Here is a 17705-nt window from a genome sequence, read left to right as displayed (position 1 = left end):
AAAAAGGACAAAAAAAAAAAAAAAAAAAGATATACTGCCAGTAATCCTCAGTAAAGTAAAAACTTTTCATGTGCATAGAATATTATGAAATCTCCAGCTTTTTATTGTACAAATTTAGATTTTCATGTAATTAGAGTTTCTTAAATTGAAGTGTATGCAGCTTAAGTCAGTAATAGATTTCAAGATCACATATAAATGGTGAGGGAAAGGTATGGTTGAGTTGTTGCTAGCTTGCTTGCCTTCTTGTTACCTGTTGAACTTCATGAGTGTTGTTTTGGTACGATTTTCTTGGCTTGGTTTAGATGTGCATTTTTATAGGTGTCTTTTTTTTTTATCTTAAAGAGACATTTTGAACATTAGATTTTTTCTGGCCTGTGATTAAGTCATTACTCTAATTTTGACAAACCATGGTTTTAAGTTCATAACTGATATTCCTTAGATTTGGATTTAAAATCAGCAAATTTAGATTTATACATTTATAATATTTACCTTTAAATTTACAGCTGATGGAGTTCATATAGAAGTGTCAATTAGTCTTCTTGATGCTTGACATTAGTGAACTAATAAGCCATCAATCTTCCTTTCTTTTCTTTCCTTTTTCCCATTTCTACCACCCATCAAATGTTGATGGTCCTTTTTGTTTTGTTTAGTGTAAGTAGTTTCACCTGACCTGGAAGCTTGAAATACGAAAGTTGGCATTTTAATCCCATGGTATTATAGTCCATCAGTGATACATTTTTTTGTAAAGATTTACCAGCCAATAAGCCCTAGTTATGTTGCTCACATACATATTTTTTAGTGCAGGTAGTTTATAAAGTTTTAGCTGTAGGAAGAGTGTGTGTGTGTGTGTGTGTGTGTGTGTGTGTGTGTGTGTTTGCGCGCTCCTTTTTGCATTTGTGTGTGTTTCTTTTTGAATTGTTCCTGGAGAGGAAAATCACTCTATTTCTAATGCCATGGAAAATGTCCATATTATCAGATATTGCTTTGGCTTGGTTAATGAGACATTATTTGCTATTTAGGATGCTTTAGAGATTTTGCAGATTTTTTCTTGTGGAAGCATTTTAATATCTTAAAATGGGAAATTTTAACATTTGTCAGTATTAAAATAATTTTTTTCATTGACTTTTTCCTCCCTTAGAGCTTAAAAGACCATAGTTTTTCTTTTCTTTCTTTTTTTAAAAAAACTCTATAATCTTGTAATTTTGATTTGGTTTATCTGCTTTAGGAAAGACAACAACATGTGGAAGCTGTTGAGCTGGAGGCTAAAGAAGTTCTCAAAAAATTATTTCCAAAGGTGTCTGTCCCTTCTAATTTGGTAAGACTAATTTATTTTTTTTAACATGACATCTTATCATTATACAAGAAAGTTGTGAATAACACTTTGTTTCAATAGTGCACTGATTGCTTAACCTTTTCCATTATTAACCTACGGTGCTTTTGAGTAGTTAAGATCAATAACTTAGTTCAAAATTCATTTCTATCTATTTACCTCATACTTTTGTTATGTTCTATGAAATTTACATATGAGGCATATTATTTAGAGGATTTATTAACATCATATTTGGGAAAGGAATGTTTCTTAAAGATTGGTAAAACTGATGATGTTCTTAATGGCTTTATTTGAAGTAGAACTTAATTTTAAGTAGTTGCTTCTTAGTTTTTGCAACATTTTATTTGTTAAATGTATTTGATAGTATGAACCAGGCTCTCTATATTTCAAAACTCAGGATTTTGTCTGTCTATTCTTCAAGCAAAAGTCTTGAAGATAATATAGAACAGTTTGCTTTTCCTGAGGTTGTACATGTTTTAAGTGGGAGAAAAAAGTTACTTTGGTTCAGAGAATTAATACAGTAAATGTTTGAGGACAGAGAAGGCCAATGAGTGTGCATGTGAGTTTCCTAAAATGGTGGTATAAGTCTTTTTAAAATTTTAATGGAAAATTGTGTACATCTTCAAAAGGAGAGAGAATAGCATAATGAGCCCAGTATACCCTATTTCCTTCTTCAGCAATGAGCAGTGGATGGCATTTATCAATACATAAACAATACCGTTTTACCTCCTACCCTGCACTTCCTAGATTATTTTATAGGAACTCAAACATCAAGAGTTTTCATCTGTAAATATTTTAATACTTATTTCTAAAAGATAAGAATTCCCTAAAAAATACTATTACATTAAAAAAAGTTCTTAATTTTGTATATCTAGTCAATGTTTGCATTTCTGCAATTGTTATATAAATTGTCTATTTTAATCAGATAATAACCTTTTTTTTTGTCACAGAACAAGTCTTAATACATTTAAGAGGAGTAAGATCATAGAAAATATGTTCTCTGACCACAATAACAGAGGAAGTTTAGAAAATTCACAAATGTGTGGAAATTAAACAATGGGTTAAAAGAAAAATCACAGGGAAATTAGTACTTTGAAATAAAAAAGTGCAACATCAAAATTTATAGGGTACAGGGCTCATGCAGTGCTTAGAGGAAAATAAAAGTAAGAAAAATCTCAAATTAGTAATGTAAACTTCTACCTTAAGAAAATAGAAAAAGAAGACCAAACTAAACCAAAATCAAAGATTACAGCAGAAATATATGAAATAGGGAATTAAAAAACAATAGAGAAAATCAACAAAATCAAAAGTTGATTCTTTAAAAAGATCAACAAAATTTGCAAACGTTATTTAGACTAACCAAGAAGAAAAGAGAGAAGACTGAAATTACTAAAATCAGAAATAAAACAGGGGCATTATTATATTGTCATTAAGGTTTTTTGGTGAGATTTAGTTTCTTTCTCTTTCTTGTTTGCATTTTTGTTCTACCAGTGGGTTTTGTTCTTGTGTATTCAGGGTAGTGATTTATTATTTTTCAGATTCTGGATGCAGGACTTCCTTGAGGATTTCTTGTAGGGCTGGTTGTGTGGTGGTGAACTCCCACAGTTTTTGTTTTTCTGGAAAATGCACTATTTTCCCCTCATTTCTGAAGGATAGCCTTGCTGGGTATAGTACTCTTGGCTGGTAGTTTTTTTCTCTTAGTATTTTGAATATATTATCCTATTTTCTTCTGGACTGTAGAGTTTCTGTTGGGAAGTCTACTGTTAGTCTGATAGGGGCTCCCTTATAGGGACTTGACACTTTTCCCTTGCTTCTTTTAAAATTCTCTTTGTCTTTGAGCTTGGCTAATTTGACTGTAATGTATCTTGGAGAATATCTTTTTGGGTTGAATCTGGGGATCTTTGAGCCTCCTGAATCTGAGTGTCCATGACTCTCCCTATACTTGGGAAGTTTTCTGTTATTATTTTGTTGAATAGGTTTTCCATGCCTTTTCCTTTTTCCTACACTTCTGGAACACCCATGATTCAAGTATTTTCCATGCCTTTTCCTTTTTCCTACACTTCTGGAACACCCATGATTCAAGTATTTGTGTGCTTAAGGTTGTCTGCTAGCTCTTTTGGATTTTCTTCATTTTTTAGAATTCTTCTTTCCTTTTCTTTTGTCTACCTGGGTTATTTTGAAAAGACTTTCTTCAAGATCAGAGATTCTTTCTTCTGCTTATTTTAGCCTGCTGCTTAAGCTCTTAGTCGTGTTATTTCATTGTGTGAGTCTTTCAGTTCCATGAGTTCTGCTACATTCTTTTTAAAGGTATTAATAATCTCTTTATAAAGTTCCTTTTTCAAGTCCTGAATTTTTTTTTTTTCTTGTTTCATTATGTTGTCTAACTGAGTCTTCTTGTAACTTAGTTTCCTTAAGATTGTTGCTCGGCGGGCTGGCCCGGTGGTGCACAGCTACAGTGCGCCGCTTGGGAGCGTTGAGGCACTCCCGCCGAGGGTTCGGATCCCACATACAGACCGGCCACTCACTGGCTGAGCGAGGTGCGGGCGCAACACCGAGGGTTGCGATCCCGTGGCCGGTCCCGGTCCGGTACGGGCGCAACACTGAAGGTTGCGATCCGTTGCCGGTCACGAAAAAAGACAAAAAGGAAAAAAAAAAAAAGATTGTTGCTCGGGATCCCTGTTCAGTCATTTCAAGGGTTTCCTGCTTTATAGGGTCTGATGTTTGAGAATTACTGTATTCTTTTGGTGGTGTCATATTTTCTTAGGTTTTTATACTTCCAGTATCTCTATGTTGATGTCTGGTCATCTGGTAGAGCAGTTGCTTCTTCTGTTACTTTGGAGTGGGCTTTGAGAAGAGAGATGTCCTCTTCTTTTTCTGGTCTCTGCTGGTGACCCTTCTTGTGTCAGTGCTGCCTACACAGTGGCTGTAGCTATTGCTGTGGTGTCGAGCTGCTTTTGCGGCAGTCGTGGCCGTGGTGGGCCACCTGTGTGGAAGTGGTGTTTTCAGTGTGCTCTTTGCCTGCTTCTGGGTGGGGGATGCTGCCCTCAGCTCCTGCCTAGGACCTGGGTGTGCTCTGCTTCTTGCCTGCTTCCAGGTAGAGGGAGCTGCCCTTAGCTCCTGCCTAGAACCCTGTGCATGCTCTCTAGTTTGTTTTAATCAGGACTCAAATAAGGTCAACACATGACTGGTTTTAGATGTCTCTTAGATCTTCTTTTTTCTTCTACTTGTTCCCCTCTCTTTCTCACCACCAAACTGCCCCCCCCCCCAATTGTTTTTTTTAAACCTGGTCATTTTCCTATGAAATTGCCCACAGTTTGGGTTTAGCTGACTACATCCCTGTGGTGTCAGCATGTTCCTCTGTCCTTTGTGTATTCCATAAATTGGTAGTCAGTAGAGGCCTGGTCAGATCCAGTCTGAGTATTTTGGGTGTGGGGTGGGGACAAGACCACTTCATAGGTGACATTATGCACTTCTATCAGGAGGTCTGTAATGCCTGCTTGTCTGTCTTTGGAGATTATTTAGGCTGGCTACTGAATCCTTTTTATGTAACACTGCTGAGCTTTGATAGCCTCTATGCTTTGTGGTATGAGAAGATGATCCTGATTTATTGTATACAGTTCTTGCCCCAAACCTGTAATCAACTGTTTCCCCAAGGAGCTCTACTCCTCTAGATGTGAGTGCTAGGGTGATGTAAGTAAACTTAATGACCTGCTCTATGTGTAGCTACTTGCTCTTTTAGATTATAATTCTTTTGTCTTCATTGTAAATATTGAGGGATACATTCGGGTTTGATCAGTTTAAATAACTCTCTACCACTTTGAGTTGAACTAATGAAATATCTTGCACTGAATACACAGGTAGATATACTGTCAGTTCTAGTGCTGTTCTTACATTGAACCTAGGAGAAGGGGTTGCTTTCAATATATTTTGTATTTTTTCCTATGTGGCCATAACCTATTTTTGTTTATTTCTACTTTATATTTTATTAATGGAAATAAGAGAGTTAATGATTGATCATTTCTGTTCTTCACAGATTTATTCCTAAGTTGAATGTAAGATCATCACTAGTAAAAGTTTTCTTTTTAATGTAAAAAAAATTCATTCTTAACAGCAATACTACCCACCCTCAATAACCATCTTTTGACACTATTAATATTTATAAATTACCATAAGAAGTGGCTGATATTATTTGGTTTTTCTTCATACACTTGTTAAAAGTTGAATATTTCTGTATGTAGTCTATATTTAAGAAATATGTTAAACTTTCTATGTGCTACTTAGAGTCTAACATTTTAGATTTTTAAAGATATGAGAATAATAAACTATTTACTTTATAAGATAAGAAAGCAATAAACTTCATTTAAATTAACATAATGGATATAGAAGGGCTTTTATATATGATATAATTTTTTTGTTGTTTGTTGCTTTTTTGCTAAGCAAATCAGCACAGAAGAGATCTAAAGTATATGAACTGGAGGGAGGTTTACAAACTAAGCAACTAAGTCAGCCTTTCATCTGATTTTAATTTATGTTGGATTCCAATATTTGAAGCTGTTAAGGAGGATTTTAATAGTATAAATTTAGTCTTGGTTCAAACTTATAATCTGAGAATACACTTTTTAAATGGAGAGGCTTTTAAAACTAATTTGATATTAATGATATTGTGCTATGTGGTGATCTCAGCATCCACTTTTATTTTTTATTCTTATTTGATAGTTTATAGGGAATCCTAATTCAGCCACATAAAGCTTTCTATTATAGCAGTTAATAGTAATTTCATGAAAGTTCTCTTTTCTAAACCAAAGATGAGGAATAAGAGGAAATTTCATCTAAAGTATCTAAGAAATAAGTTTAAAATTTAGATAAATACCATCAAAAATTTAGAGTAACTTATTCTGAAGTTTAGAATAATGGCTAAAACTATAATGTAGGCATTATTTACATCAGCCAACCTGTCAGCACAAATCGAGTTTTTGTTGGATTTAAACAAGTAAATGTGTGTGCATATCATTTCTCATTATGATTTTTAAAATACTTCATAATACATATTTCTTAATTTGAAGTATTTTTCAGAATCTCTGAAGCCACCTTCATAGAATTTGAAATCCTCTGAGTAGATCTTCAGTTAAACTTTAAGTTTATGAACTCAAAATACTTAGTTTTCAAGAACTATTTTACCTGAGAAAAGGTTTTAAAAAATTACTTATGCTGGGTTTTTTGTCTTTTAAAGATTGAGTTTACTAGTCCTGATGTTAGTAAGTGATAGAAGGCCAGATTTGAGCCCATGTCTTCTACCTGTGATTCCAGAATTCAGTTGCAAAATATTCTTGGTCATGTTATAAGATTTTATTTGATGGTAGCTCATAGGTATATTTTTAGTGTTTATTTTCAAGACTGGGTCATGTTCAACTTATGCAACATTTATATCCCTCTTTGAAATTTCTTGCTGAGTGGTGTTTGTCTCTGTAGGTTTCTTTGAAAAGTTTGATCAATCTTATTCAGATTTTTTTTTTGGAAACTGACGATTTTGACTTTTCTCTCCCACAGAGTTATAGTGAATGGTTGCATGGATTTGAAAAGAAGGCAAAAGAATGTGTGGCTGGAACTTCAGGTTCGGAGGAAGTTAAGGTTAGTTCAAAAAGTGAACTATCTGTATTTTAACCAAACGTAGAAAAAAGGTGTAAATCAGAATTTGTCTTCATGAGCTTGAGGAAGATAAGGGATATATTACTGGTAGAATAATGATCTTTTGAGAAAGTGTAAGAAGGTGATTTCATTTTGTATAAATTTTATTGGAAATACTGTTGATCTTCCTTGCATTTGATTTTTGTACAAAGCTAACATTTGCCATACTGAATATTTAATTCTCTCTTACTCTCTTTTTAGCCTGGTTTAAAAAAGTAAAGATAAGGGCTGGATGGTTAGCTCAGTTGGTTAGAGTGCAGTGTAATAAGACTGAGGTCAATGGTTCAGATCCTCCGTACTGACCAGCTGCCAAAAAAAAAAAAAAAAAATCATTTGAGATAGGTAGGTAGAATCTAATTGGTTTGCTGAAGGATCCCGAGATAAATCATTAGGAGTATTCAGGAACGGGATTTGTTTTTATCCTCGGTTATTGAAATTGGGGTGGGGGTGATTTATTGTCATTTTCTTGTATCTCAAGTGACATGAATAAAATTCCATTTTCCATGTGTGTAGCACAGCCATTGTGACCTTCACATGTGAGTCTGCTTTGATTTTGCCATCTAGCTAAAGAGCAGCAAGCCTACTTATTATTGAGTTGTGAAATATATTTTTTAGTAAGCAGACTTAAAGAGTTTTATTAGTGAAAATCAAATGGCCAAAAAGGTCATTGAACTTCATTGCTACTTAGAAAGGTTGAAACGTAGTGTTTCATTATAAAACAGTTGGAAACCATTAATCATAATATACCATTAAGTTTATTTAAAGCACAAAACTTTCTGGTAAAATTAGAGGATTTTTCTCTATTTCATTCTTTACAGATTCTGGAGCACAAGTTGAAAGAAGCTGATGAAATGCACACATTGTTACAGCTAGAGTGTGAAAAATATAAATCCGTCCTTGCAGAAACAGTAGGAAATGATTTTTAATCTACGTTTTTATTTTCAAATCGTTAACTTATCTTCATGGCCTGAATAGCTTATCTTGGTATTAGAACATGAATTTTTCAAAACAACTGTACTTCTGTCTATAGGAAGGAATTTTACAGAAGCTGCAGAGAAGTGTGGAGCAAGAAGAAAATAAATGGAAAGTTAAAGTTGATGAGTCACAAAAGACTATTAAACAGGTATTTAAAAAAGAAGAGTTTAGAGCAATGGTTATCAAAGTGTGGGGCCTGGACCAGCAGCATCAGCATCACCTAGGAATATGTGAGAAATGCACATTTTGGGGCTCCACCCCAGACTTACTGAATCTGAAACGTGTTTTGGGGCGTCAGCAATCTTTGTTTTAATCTGTGTGAGCCTTCCAGTGATTCTGATGCCCACCCAAGTTTGAAAACCACTGGTTTAGAGTATGACTAAAGGGTAATGATGTAGAATGTAAAGTACTTTGGAAGTTATAGAACTACTATGTGAGGACATAAGGTAAGGAATTCTGGGTTCAAAACTAGTTTTAAAATATTGATGTTTAACCCATGATATAGTATTCAAGAGAAAGTTAATAAGCTACTCTTCTCTTCATAGAGTCTAAATGATACTGTGTAGTCTTAATCTTTCTCCCATTTACTTGGGTGTGGTAAAGAGTGCCATCTGTTACTTAATGTCTTTGGTCAACATGTGCAGAATTTAGGATTGCTGATGGTATTGTATGTTAATGTATTTGGGGACTAAATACAGCTGATTATCAGTTAATTGCTAATAACAAAATTAAGCACTTTTAGTTGGGCTTACTATATAGTATCACACAAATGGAGTAGGTTTTGACCAAAATTTAAATCAAGTTGAAAGTGACTCTTACTTTTTACATATTTTAAAATTCAGTATGACTTTAAATTAGATCCATTTTAAGATTGATGAAGTTTCTTTTAATTGATTCAAAATTCTATAAAGTAAAAACCTCTGTATTCTTGCTGTTTTACTTGGTCGTATAATTGTTTCACATTTCAGATGCAGTTGTCATTCATGTCTTCAGAACAAGAGCTAGAGCGATTAAGAAGAGAAAATAAAGATGTTGAAAATGTATGTTATTTGATCTTTGACTTGTGATCTAGGGACTCACTTTTAGTATTCAGCGTTGTCTGAAGATCTGTGTTTTAAGATTATTTTTATCTAATACAGTTACGCTCTTAATGTCTTAGGTAGTCTTTGACTTGATATAGTTTTATATTTATAAGTCATAACTTTCCATAGTGGGGAAACATTATGAAAGGAAATCTTAAGTGTGTTAACTTTTCCTTCCTTGTTGCATTGCTAGTTGAGAAGAGAACGAGAGCATTTGGAAATGGAACTAGAGAAGGCAGAAATTGAACGATCTACCTATGTTACAGAAGTCAGAGAGGTATTTACAACAGAATTTTTTCAATCTTGCTTCTCAATTCAAATTAAATTTATAACAGAGTGATAAAGTATTTCAGTACAAGTTGTTTGTGGCAGAGCTTCCAAGTAGCAAACAAAACATGGGATATCATAAGGAGATCAATCTTAAACTCTAAACTTCATTGCAGCTGAAAGATCTGTTGACTGAATTGCAGAAAAAACTTGATGATTCATATTCTGAAGCAGTAAGACAGAATGAAGAGCTAAATTTGGTAAGAAGCTTGTTCTCCACTGGGTATCAAGTAGGCTCTGAAAACACTTGTGTTGACATGTGGAGAAACCATCCAAACTTTTTTTTTCCTTGCTAACATCTTTAGCTTGGCATTTTTGTAAGTTTAAGATAATCTTTATATTCTGATGACTCCTAAGGTGTTCTTTCTTTTCTTGATTCCTATGATGATCCTTCTTTTCTTAGCTCCTAACAATGGCATGTTTGGCTTCCAGCTCTTTTCCAAAATTTTCAGTATTTGACAAAGCCTAATTTCTCAAACAGCATTATTTTCGCTGAATAAAGAAACAAAACAATGATTGCCTGAGTTGTGAAGATTATCTTCTCAGACTGTCTTAGTTAACTGGGCTTCTTACTTTCTAACCTGGGAGAAAATTATTGAAGGTTAAAGATATATAACTCTTCATTCAACGGCAGTAATCCAATCAGTTTCTTTTTTTAATTGTCTTTCTATAAATTACATATAACAAAAATCTTCTAAAATTGTCTGTCATCAACATATTGTTTAGAACACAGTAATCCTAAAATTATAGACTTAGAGATAGAGTTAGATAAGTGTCTTAAGACATATGGTACCCTGTATTCCAAAAATACCTGAATAAACTTTAGAGAGATTACATTAAGTTTTCTTCTTACCCAAAGCTAATCCGGCCCAGTTTGAAATGTTCTCATTAGAACTAATACATGTATCAAAGAAAACTTCTTAATTCATTCATTTATGGTTGGTCTTCTACCTTTTGGTAGTGATTTATGGGAGTCAATTTTCAGAGTAGGGCTATTATAAGATATACACATAGAGCCTTACGCACCCACACACACCTCTTAAGAAATATTTGTTTTATTTACCAGTGTTTTACTTCAATTGAACTCATTCCCACTGCAATGTAAGACTAGTTCTAAGAATGCATTTGCTGGATGTTTTACTGATCAGGACTGTGATATGCCATGGCTATAAGCCCTTACCCTGTAATGTATTTTTTAAAAAATCATTTCTAACCAGTTGTCGGAGATTTTATTTTTTTACCTTTGGTGCTCACTGGCTGACTTAAGAGTAACATCAAAGCCACAGGATTTTGGTTGCATCTCCATTCAGCCTGATACTCTCTTTGTATTTTTTTGCTCTTCTACTTCTGTCAAGAGACCATTTTGAGTGGTATTTACTTTCTTTCTTTCTTTGCTCAGGATAACTGTTGCCACATTTTAAGATAAAATAATTATGTTTGCCTATACATACTTTGTGTATTCTTGGGCAAAACCATTAACTTCTCTGATGTGTAGAGTATTAAACTCAGAATTAAGGAGCAGAAACTATTTGGGTATTTAAATAGAGTTTCCCAAATAAAATTTCCAAGTGAAATGCCCCCCGTTAATTTTCCCTCCAATTTTAAATGTGAGTGTCTTATGTTTCCCCCATTTGAGTTTCCAGAACTATTTGGAAAGTTATGCCTGTGGGTGGGAGGCAAAAAACAGTTGATGAGTTTAATAAGAAAGTTTATTTTTTTTTTTGCAATATAGAACATTTCCCTTTTTCATATTTAATCAGAACCTTTGTCAGAGAAAGCAGCATTATGTATTGGCACTGGGGTTTTATAACTTTTGACAAGTTGGTTATTGAGTAGTATATCTTAAGACATTTCTTGTTGGTATAACTTAGGCCAGTGTGGTCTTGCACTGCTTTCTTTAGTGAAGTCTTAAAGTATGATCAACATTTAAATTTTTGTAGTTTTCATTTTACTTGATTTATAATCTTCTATTCAATGTCTTTTAAAATATTACACAATTGACTCTTTTTAATTGAACCATATAGATTAAGAAAGCCTTTAAAAACTAATTGGTAAAATTTCTACTTGTCTTTTAATTTGGAATAATTTTAATAACTACTTTGTGAATAGTGATACTTTTAAAAGGCACTTTACTGGAATTTGATGGGGTTTTTTGCATTTGCAGTTTTCTATTCTAAGCTCTAGTTCATTTCTGTAGCTTTTCTTATGTTTAGCTTTACAGATGGAAACCTCCACTGCTTAGCTTTTCTATACATCTGGTGCAGCATATTGGCTAATCTACTGTGCATAATAACTGTTAGCAGTCCCATTCTTTCTCATTCATTCTTCAGTCCTAGAGGTATCAGCATAATCAAATAAGGATGCAAATTAAGTTAATCCTGGTGTTCCTTTGGTTTTACAGTTGAAGGCACAGTTGAATGAAACACTGACAAAACTTAGAACTGAACAAAGTGAAAGACAGAAAGTAGCTGGTGATTTGCATAAGGTAAGACACTGTTTGTCCTGCAGATGCTGTATCCTGAGCCAGTGTTGTGTCTTGAACCTTAAGCGAACACACTGCTAATTCTGGATTTGTTCTTTTGCATCATTTTGTTAACTTGTTTTAAATTTAAGCTGTTTGTGGGGCCGGCCCGGTGGCGCACTGCTACAGTGCGCCGCTTGGGAGCGCGGCGGCACTCCCGCCGAGGGTTCGGATCCCACATACAGACCGGCCGCTCACTGGCTGAGCGAGGTGCGGGCGCAACACCGAGGGTTGCGATCCCGTTGCCGGTCCCGGTCCGGTACGGGCGTGACACTGAGGGTTGCGATCCGTTGCCGGTCACGAAAAAAGACAAAAAGGAAAAAAAAAAATTAAGCTGTTTGTTATACAGTTACTTTTTTGAAACTAAACTTTTTGACTTGTTTTTTCATTCTTAATTTGCTTCATTTCATCACATTTATATAATTGATTACTTTATAAAGTATAGAGTAAAAATTTAATTTAATCTGTTATTTTTAAAAATTTGGTTACATCCATCTATTCTTTTTAAATTGGGATTTGACTGTGTAATCATTTACAAAGTACATTTCTGTTGATCTTTAAAACTAAAAGATGTATAAACTGGTGTTTCAGAAGTTTGTTCCTTCCATTTATTTATTTATTTTTTATCGATACATTTTTCCTTATCTCATATATAATGAGTGATTTTCAGGATTGCACTTTTTATTCTTTGTATTTGATTGACAGGTTATTAGTAATTCTGTTTTGATATTTTTAATAGTATAATTTATATATGCTTATAGCAAGGTTGCTTTAGACCTATGGGAGAGATAGTCATTAACAAAATAATTAAATGTGTCACTTTTTTTTTTTTTTTGGAATTGCAGGATCAAGGGGTATGCACATCTTAACTTTTGATAGGTTTTGTAAGTTGAATCCTCCAAAATTCAGTAGTATTTTGATGAGAGTATGAGAGTACCTCTTTCCCTGTACCCTCATCAATATTGGATACTGTTAAACATTTAAATATTTGATATTCTAATAGATTTTTTAAAAATATCTTCTTTAAAAAAATGTTACATTTTAAAAAACTGAGAGAAATATTTTTGTTGGTTCTGTATGCTTATAGCTTAAAATTGGTATGCTTCTGCATATGTCTAGGAATCTAGAAGTACTTCACATTATTTTAATGTAGATAAAATATGAACTTAGGAAATTTGTTTTAGAGCACAAACCTAGATATTATGGTACACTGTCAAGATTGAGCAGTCAGTTTACGTGATGCATGGTTTTTAATTACTGACCTCTGGATCAAAATATAGAACATGCAATTTTAGCCTAGGAATGTAGTTTCTCAGAAAGTACTTTAAGGATATTAAACAGGTCTTCAAAGATACACACATTCCATGTTATTTATGATGCCTAAATAGGAATTATAGGTGATAGTTAACTGTCCCATATCTATGCAATGGAAATATTGTGCAACACTCAGTTGGAAATGCATGTAAATATTTATTGACTGAAAAAAGTTAACAAAATACTTTGTAAAACAGATAAATATAAAACGACATGTTTGTTAAAGCCCATTTATATAAAAATTTCTGCCAGTTTTCTGTAAGCATATAATATGCACAGAGAGGGATCTAGACTATGGGTCAGCAAATCCCGTTTTAGGGTTAGTGGGCCATGTATTCTCTCTCTTGAATATTCTTCTTTGTTGCTTTCTTTTAACATAATCCTTTAAAAATTTAAAAACCGTTTGTAGCTTGTAAGCTGGACAAAAACAGGCTGTGGGCCAGATTTTGGTTGACCCCTACTCTAGAATAATATGAACCTAACTATCAGCTGTGGTTATTTCTATTTTTAATTTCTTTTTACAGTTTCTGTATTGTTTGAACTTTAAAACAGTGAGTACATGTTCTTATAATCTGGCGAGGGATGAAACTATTTTCATTTTGGAGGAAAAAACTTTACACTGTATTTTGAGAGGTGCTTTAATCTTGTACAAAATATGTAACAAAATCACGCATCTTGTTTGTATGTATTTATCAGTTGTATTATTTAGTAGCTACCATATTGCTTTTATTACAGGCTCAACAGTCACTGGATCTTATCCAGTCAAAAATAGTAAAAGCTGCTGGAGACACTACTGTTATTGAGAATAGTGATGTTTCCCTAGAAACAGTATGTATTTTCTTTAACTCCAAATCTCTGTGCTAAATTACCTTGTATGCTAATGTGAAGAATAAAAACATACAAGATCCATGTCTGTCTAGAAAAATGTGCTACTATCAGTTATGTTGTACTCCTATCTGAAGGTCATCCTGTTTTCAAAATATCCTATCTCTAAAATGCAGTGTTTTTATTGATGTGTATTTTCACTTTAGCTTGTGAGATGTTATATTAATTTTAAGGTTAGTGTTCACACATATTGTGGTGTACTGTTTATTATGAGTGTAGACTCTGGAGATAGATGGCCTATGTTTGAATTCCGGCCTTTCTTCTTAGCTGTGTGACCATGGGCAATCTTAGCTGCTCTGTGTTTTAGTTGCCCCATCTATAAATATAAAAGGCAGTGATAATATTCTATCTTGGGGGGGTTTGATGAGTTAATATATAAAACACTTAGAATAGTTGGTTGCAGTTATAACAGGGCCTGGCACTTAATAAGAGCTCGATATATGTTAACTGTTATTTTTACTATTATGAATGTGCTCTCCTTTGCTGGGCAAGATTTTTTTTCTGAAAGGAAAAATGGATTTATTTCTAATATTCATAGATTCTAGACTTTTCCTTTTGTGGCCAAGTGACTATATTTATAACATAGTTTTCTTTAGTGCCAACCAGTTTGCACCACTAGTTAGCAAGTATTATTCTCTACGTGGTTTTTGCTGTTGTTGATTCAGGTTTGTATTTAAAACAATAATAAAATATTTTCTGTTTTTGTCCTTGTATTTGGAATTTTTCATTGCTTCTGTCTTCTTTTCAGGAGTCTTCTGAGAAGGAGACAATGTCTGTAAGTCTAAATCAGACTGTAACACAGTTACAGCAATTGCTTGAGGCAGTAAACCAACAGCTCACAAAGGAGAAAGAACACTACCAGGTCTTAGGTAAGGATAACTGAAGTACTGATGTCTATTTATGGGTAATTGACATTGTAAGTGAGTGTGTGTGTGTGTGTGTGTGTGTGTGTGTGTGTCTGTGTCTGTGTAATGTGTATTGACCATAAATAAAGGAAACTCTTATTTCACTAGAGGAAACATTCCCTCCTTATCTGTGTCAGAACTTCCAGATGATAACCATTAGCTTTCTTGGAGTTTTATTTTTATCTTGTGCATGTTTTGAAGATTTTATTGCTTGTAAGGGGGATTAAAGAAACCCTTTATCTTTGCTTCATTTGACCTTTTTATCAAACAGACTGTCTTGTAACTTGGCTACCTGGGTTTTGTTCATAACTGCTTTGTTACTCTATTCTGATATTAGGTTCAGGTAAATTTTCTGTGTGACCAGTGTATGCCTGCCCCATAACATTTTTACTGAGGTAATATTGCTGAACTGAAAATCAAGCCAAAAACAATTTCTTTAAATTGGAAGCTGGGTTTTATTTAAGTTTGCTTTTATAGGTAAATCTAAGAAATCCATTCTTCAACTTCTGAAGTGAGAGTTTTAATTGATGATAAGTAAACCCATCATTAACCAAATCATATTATGAGCTTTTTATTGCCTGTCTTACCTTGGAAAGCTCAGATTTGTTAGCATTTAAAAATTACTGTATTCCAGCTGGTGAATTGTTTTTGGTTTTTTATCTGGATTTTTTCCTGTTTGTTTTTTGGTGCTTTTTTTTTTGACAGCTGGCTGATTTTATCTGTTTTATAACTGAAGTCACATTGCCTAGGGTAATAAGAGTATTTGAATATGCACTAAATATTTCAGGTATTCTTCTTTTGAGACTATTTGCTCTAAAAAAATCACGGTGTACTAGAGACCCAAAGAGGCAACTCATCTCAGAATTGTCCCTTTCAGAACCCCTACACAGGAGACTGTGATGGCTAGACAGAAGCCTCAGGGATAGTTCAGATATTCTGGAAAAGTTGGGGTGGACCTCCATTTTAAAGTTACAGGAACATTCAGTCTCACTTTTATGGAATGATTATCCTCTGGCCTACTTTAGCATTTTAATGGAGAACATATGCTAATTCAGGTTAGATATCTCTAGGAAGACTTTCCACATAATAAACCCAGCTCATTCTTTAAAATATTAGCAAAATTATACCTTCTTTTAATCTTTTATCCTTGGGAAGCTGACCTCTCCAGTTCCCAGAGTCAAACTTCTGCCTCATTTTCTGCCTTACCCAAATTAGGAAATTACCTCATTTCCTGCTTCAAGGGGTAAAACTCTTTTATCTCACCTTCCCATGACTTCAGCCTTACTTTCTCCACATGTTCCTTATGTTCAGTCTTTAAAATGTATTCAGATATCCTATTTTAATATTGTACTTCCTTCAGGTTACCACCATAATTTTTTACTTCATTATTTAACAGAGATTTTTAAAGTGAGAAACTATTCTCAGTTATCTACTTCCTTACTTATTATTTCCTTTGTCCACTGTAGAAAGGCTTCTCTTCCAGCCATTACATTGAAACTGTTTTTGCTAATGTCATTAATGACTTCCTAATTGGTAGATCTAATATAGGCCCTTCCTTTACATATAACGAGATACCAGAAAGTAGTTAGGAAATATGCTAAATATGCTGAAGTTAGTCAATAGGCCTTTGTGTTATAATGGAAGGGCTTTATTTCTAGAGAGTTTAAAAAATTATAAGATTGCCTATTACCCCTTGCCTTTAGACCATGTCAATTTTCTCTCCCCAACATCTCATAGATATTTATTGGTATTTTCTTTTTCTTCCTAAACATATGGTGTACTGGTTTTAAGTCTTATGAACCATTTTTGGCTTGCCTGTTTGCACATTTGCTATAATTGTATTACGTTTGAGACTTATACTAATCATTGGTAATAACACTTTTATTTTTCAGATTTTTTCTTTTTGATTTATGAAATTCTAGTGATTTGTTTAAAGTAAATATGTGTATCTTGATAACCGAGCTAAAACCGAACTGTTGGTTGGCAGGCAGCTTCCCTAAGTGATAACACAAGTTTCTTTTGTCAGCTGATGAACATAAGTCCAAATCTGGCGAGTGAAAGAGTAGTTGACAACAGTATATCATGAATGATAAGATGGATTGTATGAAAATAGAGGTCCACTAGACACTTGAACTCTTTCCTTCTGTAGGCTCTATCCAGCATTGACATTGATAACTCCTCCTTACATATTTCCATAGCTCTTCTTTATACCCTTTAAATGTTTGTATTGCCGTTTTTATCCTCAGCTATCAGTTTTGCTCAATATGTTCTCCCACTTTGTACTTTAAAACTACTACTGGATGTTAAATTGAAAATATAAATTTCTTAATCATCAGAACATAGGTAATAGGTTAACATCTGATGTCAAGAAATTTATTTCTTCTTTTTATTATACACTACAAGTACATATGAATTGTTTAAGATAATGCTAAACATATCCAATGAGGGGAAAGCTGTTTTTATTTTTTTATTTTTTTATTTTTATTTATTTATTTTTTTCCTTTTTTTTTTTGTCTTTTTTCGTGTCCGGCAACAGATCGCAACCCTCAGTGTTGCTCCTGTACCGGACCGGGACCGGCAACGGGATCGCAACCCTCGGTGTCGCGCCCGCACCTCGCTCAGCCAGTGAGCGGGAACCGGTCTGTATGTGGGATCCGAACCCTCGGCGGGAGCGCCACTGC

At 33.9% G+C, this 17705-nt stretch overlaps 1 protein-coding gene across 4 annotated transcripts in view; it reads left to right on the top strand.

The window, feature by feature from the left end:
• The window catches only part of LOC103602411 (kinectin-like), a 31324-nt gene that overhangs the window by 10793 nt on the left and 2826 nt on the right, over positions 1 to 17705 (top strand). For 2 of the 4 annotated variants that reach the window (XM_008586815.1, XM_008586818.1), the window contains 10 exons: positions 1226 to 1315; positions 6878 to 6958; positions 7834 to 7923; positions 8046 to 8138; positions 8959 to 9030; positions 9266 to 9349; positions 9516 to 9599; positions 11801 to 11884; positions 13970 to 14062; positions 14868 to 14988. In XM_008586815.1, the coding sequence (XP_008585037.1) occupies positions 1226 to 1315; positions 6878 to 6958; positions 7834 to 7923; positions 8046 to 8138; positions 8959 to 9030; positions 9266 to 9349; positions 9516 to 9599; positions 11801 to 11884; positions 13970 to 14062; positions 14868 to 14988 (892 nt within the window). The remainder of the gene's footprint in view (positions 1 to 1225; positions 1316 to 6877; positions 6959 to 7833; positions 7924 to 8045; positions 8139 to 8958; positions 9031 to 9265; positions 9350 to 9515; positions 9600 to 11800; positions 11885 to 13969; positions 14063 to 14867; positions 14989 to 17705) is intronic. The other 2 variants (XM_008586816.1, XM_008586819.1) reach the window with 1 other exon arrangement.

The sequence above is a fragment of the Galeopterus variegatus genome, unplaced genomic scaffold, assembly GCF_000696425.1.
Source record: "Galeopterus variegatus unplaced genomic scaffold, G_variegatus-3.0.2 Scaffold4131, whole genome shotgun sequence".
NCBI classification, from domain to species: Eukaryota; Metazoa; Chordata; class Mammalia; order Dermoptera; family Cynocephalidae; genus Galeopterus; species Galeopterus variegatus.
This window is presented reverse-complemented; position numbering and strand designations above follow the sequence as displayed.